We start from the raw sequence: 8,237 nt of genomic DNA on the forward strand, positions 1-8,237 counted from the left end.
GTTTGCATGCAGCGGCAGCTGCAGCCACCATCCACCACCCCGCACCACTGCTCCACATTCGGCGTCATGCCCCCCAAATCCCCCACATCTGGCTCCCAGGGGTACACTTATTAAAAAAAGGATGAAAACCCCTGTCTTATGCAAAGAAAGCAGGCTGCATGACAAAGCATATTAGCTCATTCAGCAGGGTGCAGAGCTGCTTTCATGCTGATGCAACATCTTGCGTGTTGGATAATTTCTTATTCACTCCATTTCCAGCAGCAGGAGCTGTGAATAGGGATGGAGGCTCACTGGGATCTCTTTTCCGCTACCAGCACTCACTAACTGATATGACAGAAAGGATTTCAAGTAAATAGGTCCCAGCTTTGACTTCTTTCAGAGCTGTCAGCTTGGAGCCTGGTGTTAAACTTGCTTTCTCCTTTATCATTCCCCTGGCTACCACTTGTGTAGCTGAGGAGAATCTATTGCATTGCTTTCCCACTGAGATACCGAAGAGGCAAAGCACGTGTGGAGAGCCTTTCCCCCATTCATTCTCCATGGCAATTTTGTCACAATATAAATGGGTCTTGGGCTGGGCAGAGACACTAAGGCATTATAAAACTAGTGACCCTTTCCTTTTGGGAAGTATCTGTGGCTATGAACCATTAGTAACAAACTTACTGGGGAGATATTGTCCTAAGAACTGTTTAGGACTACACTTCAGCAATGCCTTTATGGTAAGACTTTGCCCAATACAAATGTTATCCTACTGCCAGGAACCCAAGTCAATCAGACAAGAATAGTAGATTTATTTCTGAATCTAATCTTACAGTCCTTAATCAATCAACATTCCCATTGACTTCAGGAGTTTTGTATGAATAAGGTCTGAATGCAAAATGTTGGAACTGGCCCATGGATATCAATTAAAAAAATAAGCACATTCTAATCATCTGTTCAATCAGTTACTGAACAACTTCCTTAGGATATAATGGTGTCACCCTATAAAGCAATCCCTATCCATATCCTTCACTATGCAAGCAATCTATTTTTGTAAAAAAAGAATACAATTAAGATGAATGTTCTCTTCCATGTCCTCTTGCTCTTCTCATTTTTCTGTGCCTAACAGAAGACATCTTGAAATCAGAGGCTGCTCTTTAAAATATATCAATTGTTGTTATAAAAAAAGATGGAAAATGGCTGAAAAAGTTAATTTATTACAGCCTCCTGTGAGACTGATAAATATTTGGGAGTTACACAGTATACTTATAGCATAAAATGTAACAGTCTTCTTACAGTTTGACAGCAAATTAAGTATACTTTATAGCCATCATGATCAGCAACAATCCCTCAATTTGAGGGTGATCTTGAACTGAGAATGGGAATGATGACTGCATTGAAACCTGGATCTTGGTATCTTTCCGGAGATTGCAAGCAATAAAAACACACTGATGGAATTTCCCAAAGAAGGCATTTTGACACTGGCTTCTGTGCTGGATGTCCACATCAGTGTTCGCTTTTTGAGAGAGGTAGCTACTGAGATCAGGCAAGATCTTGACTACCTCCCAGATCTTTGCCTCAGTGATAATTTGAGAAGACAGGTCATATTCTTGGCCTGGAGCAGGCTGATAGAGCACTTTAATCTTCTCAGTGTTGAGAGAGAGGCTCAGAGTAGGCTTCTGAAAAGAAATTTAGTGCAGTCTGGAGGTTCTCCTCAGTGGGCACATCTACATGTGCAAATAATCCAGGAGCATTTTACTCCAGAGTAAACTACTCTAGAGTAAACTCTCCTGGCCATGCATTTACACATGCAGGGACATGGGAGAATATTTGCTGCTCCTGCTCCCTGTGGCCCTGCACCGGGCTCCTGCCTCCACCAGGGGGTGCTGGAGGCTCTGGCCGCAGATGACTGCAGATAGCAGCCATCTTTAAAAGGCAGCCCTGCATGCTGCTCCCTGGTCAGCTGCTTTTCTGGCTGGGAGCAGCATGCAGAGTGTGGATACAGCATGAGATGGCTCTCCTGTTTCAGCTTCTCCCTCCATGTGCCATGGCTGTTCCAGCCTCTGCCCCAGTAGTGATGTCTACCACCCTGAGCTCCTGCTGGCCATGGTGCTGGCCCTGCTGGCCCTGGCAGGCCCCCTGCAAGGTGGACACCCATCAGCAGGGGCCAGGGTGCTAGGAAAGGTGCTAGCCAACCACCTCCTCCTGCACTCCTCTGTTGCAGCCTGCCTGGACAGCCATCCATAGGCCTTGGCCCCACTGCACACCTGAGAACCATGCTCATGGTGGACAGTTCTCCAAAAGTAGTTTATTCCCTTCCACAGACACAGATCCCCTTCCTCCCTCCTTTCCCAACAAGAGACCCTGTCCCTCCTTTCCCATTGCTGGTGGGCCTGGGAAGCTGCCTGCAGTGCCCAGCACAGGGTCATGGCATGGGACAAACAGGCATGTGGGGCTGCAATGCCAGGCACCAGGGGCAGGGTCCAGGCAGGCTGCTGTGGATTGTCTGGGGCTTGCTGCCATGGAACCAGGAAGCCACAAGTTGGCTGCAGGTGAATCCAGGTCTTTCCAGGCCTGGCATGTGTCTGCAGTAATGGCCCTAGCAGTTGTGTGGTGATGCAGTGCCAGGACCTGATGTGCAGGCAGGCTGTTGCACCTGCCCTGGGACCTGTCCTGGGGGATGCAGTGGCCACAGGCTGCCAGAAAGTGTCCCAGGGCCCCTGCATCATCTCAGGCTTTTAAGGGCCTGGTTCTGGGACAGGTATAGAGCCCATCCAGTCCTGGAGCAGGAGAGGCTCCCAGCCTTGAGGCCCTGAGTCTAGCCTGAGGCTAGCCCCCTCGCAGTGGGGCTGACTGAGAGCAAATTTGCTCCCACTCAGTGTCTACACATGCACTACTGTGCAGTAACTAATTGTGAGTAAATTTGCTACTTGCATTTGCAGATACCAAATTTACTCAAGAGTAGAGCAATTTACTGTGCAGTAAAAGCATCTGCAAGGATAGACATGGATGCTTACTGCACAATAATTTTCTTTACTGAGCATGAAAGCATCTTGTGTAGATGTGCCCAGCATTCAGAAGGACGAGGCAGTTGTCAGTATATTGAAGGTCAAGGATAGTTGTTTTGGATTCTCTGGTCTTCAAATGAAAATATCCTAGACCGAAGAGCCCTCCATCTGTTCAGTATTCAGTGTTGATTCTGAAAGGGAGGTAGTCCATAACAAAAACCAGGATGGCAGCTAAAAAATGGAGAACATAATTGGGGAGATGATGTATCCTTGCTTGTTCCCAGTTCAGATGACAAATGGATCTGTGTCCAATCCATTAAAAAGAACAGTCACAGTCAGTTCGTTGTGGAGAAGCCCCAGGACCATGATGCATTTTTCCAAGCTGATCATTTCTCCTTTTCTGGGTGGGCCTAAACCTTTAGGACCTTATTCTTATGAATATAATACTTAGTAACTATTACCTCCTAAATCTGTTTATAAGAAAAGCTAATAGTCATGACAGAGATATAGGACATTACAGAGACACATTTGTTATAATGTACAGTGAGAGACATTAGTGTTTAGGATATAATCTACCACATTCTCAATTTAATTGAGCAAAGTATTGGGAAAGAACCCCAAAACATTCATTTTATTTTCATTAGGGCCATTTAGAGTATATCCAGCCAGGAAGAGAAAGATTTGGCTCATTTATGGTTTGCACTAAACATTTACATGTTTGTCAGTGTCCCTTTAGGGACTGATCTTAAACCACCAGAACTTTTAGTTTTTCCTAAGCATTTTAAATATATGAGAAGAATGGCCTAATGCAAAGAACACTCCATTGGGGCTCACAAAACTTTCTTGGTTGTTGTTCTTCATCTACCAAATGTGGATAATAATATTGACATACTTTTAAAACACTTAAGAGAGTTATGAATGAAAAGTGATAAGTATGAATGACAGTATTTTTTTAAACACAGAAGCCCCAAGAGGCCATACTTAAGATAGTACCAGATGGTACCCAAACACATAGGCTGTATACAGATATTTGGGGAGGTTAGAGGGAGGTTAGATTGGGTGGGATTTAGAAGGGTGGGCAGGATGGGGGGCTAAATATAGCCCCTAGTCCTGGGTGGTAGGAGAGGGAGCCTCCATATCCCCCCTGTGGACTCCACGAGTCCCCCCTGATCCTGCCAAACTCTCCCAGACTCTCCCAACCCCCATTTACCCCCAAGCCTCCCATTGGATGCCTCCTGCCCCCAATTCCCCTGATCCCTCCTGTAGACCCTGCCTTCCCCTGAAATCCCTACCATGAACACAGCTTGCCCCACTGATCCCTGATCCGCATCCAGACCACCTCACCCTCTCTGAGCCTGCTTGCCTCTCTGATTCCCCCAGCCCCCTGTGGTAGCCCCCACACCCCAACTTACATTAGATTGGGTGGGCATTTTTAACTCGATCTAACCCCCACCCCAGAACTTCACCAAATGTCTGTATGCAGACATAGTTATCATCTCTGCCCAAGATCACAAAATCAGTGGTAAAGATACAATGGAACTCAGACCTTCATATTTCCTGTCCAGTGCCCCAAATATTAGGTCAACCTTCTCTTAAGTAAAGTACTAGCAGCTATTATCTTTATTATTATCACCTTCTTCATTTAATCCTTTGTGTGACAATAATACATCAATCCTTACCTTGGTGTCATTATTACACTGTGGTTTTCTGCTTCAGTGATTTTTACAAATGAATCACCTCCAATGGATGACTTGGTTGATGATGTATTCACATTCCTATGAAGAAAAAAAAATAAAATAAAATAAGATTTTCAGATGTTTGTTCTGTTTCTCTAAATGAAAATTGTTTCAGAAACAATTATGTCACTAGCATGCATTTCCTGAAATACTAGGCACATCTACACATGAATTTATGCATGCATAAACTTAATGCCCCTTAACCTAAGGTGTGTGTCTACATGTGGATGCCTTAAGGCACCTTAACATGGCTTTGCAGCCTGCCCTAGTCAGCACCCTGGACAGCTTCCCTTATGGCCAATTCTAATTTGTTCCCTTGTTCCTTCTTTCCTAGCAAATGAAAGCAGCGCTGCCAAGAAGTAAAAGTGGCGGGGGGGGGGGGAGTGGGGCGGAAACGGGGCGGGTGCTGTTGCAGCCACTAGCATCTCTCCCACCCTGAGGCAGAGGCACAGGGTTGCAAGAGCCCAGCTTCCCTGCTGACAGGACGCTCCAGGGGGCTCTGCTTGGCTCAGCCTGGGCAGGCTGGGTGCAACACAGATGGGGGCTTGTTGCCCAGCCTGCCCTTGCTGAGCCGAGCAGAGCCCCCAGGAGTGTCCTGCCATCAGGGAAGCTAGGTGCTTGCCTAAAATGGAGGTGGCTGGACCAGGGAGAGCCACGCTAAGTGCTGGGGTCAGATGCAGCCCCAGCTGCCTGGGGCTCAGGTGGGAGCCCCAGCACCGACTTCTAAGGGTGCCTGAATCCTGGGCAGGTAGCAAGGAATCCTGCCACTGCAGGGGTGGCATTGCCTAGCCAGCAACCCCATGCATCTGCCTTGGGGCAGAGATGCTAGCAGCTGCAAAAGCACCCAACACTTTTACTTTTTGGTGGTGTCAGGTGGCAGTGTGTGGCCCTGCAGGCTCAGCTGTGGCCAACACAGCTGACATAGTGTTAAAGTGCCATACCATGTCTACATGTGGGTTATGGTGAGTGAACTAATCAGGCCTAAATTTGATACTTGCTTTATGCAGGTATCAAATTTAGTGCCAAATCAACCTAAGTTGCCATATTTAAGGCAAATTAAGAATGGGCACATGTAGACCCATCTTTAATATGTCTTAAATATGGCAACTAATGCAACATTAACGGTCTTACTTCACCTTATAGGTGCATGCGTAGATATGCCCACTGAGTCTTTTTATATTTGGTCCTGTTTCTAGTTGCATGCACATTCAAACACCAGACAGTTCTCTTTTAATTGCCTAAAAATGAAATTCACGATTGAAATATGCCTGTTCTATGAGCCATTTTTTCTATGCAGTTCTATTTTTCTCAGGCAGTCTTCCTATAATGACACACTATGCACTTTAAAAATTGTATTCTATCAGTTACTTGGCCTTCCAGGCAGTCACAGGAGACTAAGAGTCATGGCAAGATATACTGAATCAAATTCTGCCCTGAACTGCAAATGGTACATTCTCCTTGCTTGACTCGTAAAAGATCCCAAAGTGCCACAAAGAAACTCCACTGAGTTTTTGATTGTTTTCATTAGTGAACACAGCGTGTTTTTACCAATATAAAATATGACCAGTTGAAGTTATGAGTATGGGCATTTACTTACATTATTGACCTGTATCCTATTTGACCTTTTAGATCATGATTCCTTGAAACATTTATTTTTAATTAGATTGGTTTAAGAGATTCTGCAATAGGACCTATTCTGTCATTCCTTCAATGGTCACAAAATATGCACCAAAAACATTTTTAATATCTACTCTGCTTCTCAAAGTAAGTCAGGTAGAGATGCCTATTCCCCCTCTCACTTTTCTGCCTTTCAGGTACCAAACCAGTAGATTATTCCCTTCAACTTTTCTCTAGTTCCTATGTTAAACAAATACTTTCTTCACTCCCTGAAATCAAGTTTAAGCCAATTCTTTGAGTCAGAATTCAATTATTTTTCTTGAGTTAATGGACATTATAACAAGTTAGATGACTGCATATTCTTTAGATTATCTTATTGAAACATATATACATATTTTGCTGATTCCAAAAACCTAGAAATGGATATGAAACCAGGCACATCCTGATCCATAGTCTGTTGAACATCCACTGATGCATTAAAAAGTAATTATGGCATACTATTTTATTTCATTAGTCCTAAAAAAAGACAAGAAAACAACTGGCTGTCTTGGAAATTTGCTGCTCTACTAATGTCTCACTGTGTAGATTCAGGACCTCATTTTCTCAGCTTCTTTAAATTCATTGATTCAAGATGAATGAACATATCTAGGACAGACAAGATGTAGATCATATGTGCTCAGAAAGTTTTCATAGTATTCTTCTGAAGAAATTCTTTTATTGTGCTCTTGAGCTCTGATCAGTACTCAGAAACTACAGACAATTCTTTAAATAAAGAAGAAAAGCCATAATTATGTAAAATTATGACTGCTTTTATATTCTACTTTAAAAATATAATTCATTAATATAATGGACCACATCCAGATGTAAGCAGACTTTTGTAAGTTTCTAAAATTGTGACTACGTGCTTACCTATTGAAGAAAGTGTTCAGGGTTAGTGTGGGACTGAGTGGGGAGAGGGGGCTCTTTTATTTAATTCTCTGCTTTTCTGACACAGGCTTGATGTGCAATTTTGGAAAAATCAGTGAAGATATATCTATATGACTTCCCTCTTGATCCTGGGTCTGCCCAATCCACCCACTTCTCAGGGGGCACTAGAGTACAAACTTGTAGGTAGAGTAGACTGGTCACTAGTATCCCTGAAAAGTTTAGAACAACTTCAGCATCCATCCTCTCCTCCCTCTCATGAGACAGTTGCTCTTAAGCTCTATAGAAGCTACTTGCTGGTCTTAAGCTCTTCAGACGATTTCTGGTCTCTGATTTTGGTTTCGTTTTTTTGTTGCAAGACCCAGAGTTGGAAAGAAAGTAGCATAAACATAATTCTAACTTTTCTATGCCTGTGGGTGTGTCTACATGAGATTCTTTACTGCATAGTAGGCTAATGTACTGTGCAGTAAAGCATCACTAAGTAACTGTACTAATAAGATACTATGAAGTATATTAGGCTACTGTGCAGTTAGTTTAGTAGATACTGTGCAGTAGGGCTTGTGCAGATGCTGACCGGGAACAAATCTGCTCTAGGTCAGCCACACCAGCAGGTGTCCTGGTCCTGGCACTGGTCAGCTCCTAGCTCGCACAGGAACTGGGAGCCAATCAGGACAGCAACCAGATCCATCTTTGCTCCCTCCTATCCCAGCATTGTGGGGTTCCTGGCTTCCCACAGGGGCAGGTTGCTGAGCAGCACTGAGACTGGAGATCTATCAGTGGGGCAGCTAGCAATGAGCCCCCATCTGGGTGGGGAATCACTGCTCAGCCAGAGATGGCAAGGAGCTGTCCCACCAAAGGGGCAGCTAGCAGTGAGCCCCTGCCCGGTGGGGAATGCAGTCCAACTGGGGACACTTTGCTAGCTGCCCCACTGGTGGATCAGGGCAGGGAGCTGGGAAACAGCTTGGGGGGTGGGTGG

General features: G+C 44.6%; 1 protein-coding gene across 1 annotated transcript in view; it reads right to left on the minus strand.

Moving 5' to 3' along the window:
• Window positions 1-8,237, minus strand: part of TMPRSS15 (transmembrane serine protease 15) — a 109,068-nt gene that overhangs the window by 11,903 nt on the left and 88,928 nt on the right. The window contains exon 19 of the mRNA XM_014519606.1: window positions 4,664-4,759. Within this exon, the coding sequence (XP_014375092.1) occupies window positions 4,664-4,759 (96 nt within the window). The remainder of the gene's footprint in view (window positions 1-4,663; window positions 4,760-8,237) is intronic.

Source organism: Alligator sinensis, unplaced genomic scaffold, assembly GCF_000455745.1.
Source record: "Alligator sinensis unplaced genomic scaffold, ASM45574v1 scaffold486_1, whole genome shotgun sequence".
Classification (NCBI taxonomy): Eukaryota; Metazoa; Chordata; order Crocodylia; family Alligatoridae; genus Alligator; species Alligator sinensis.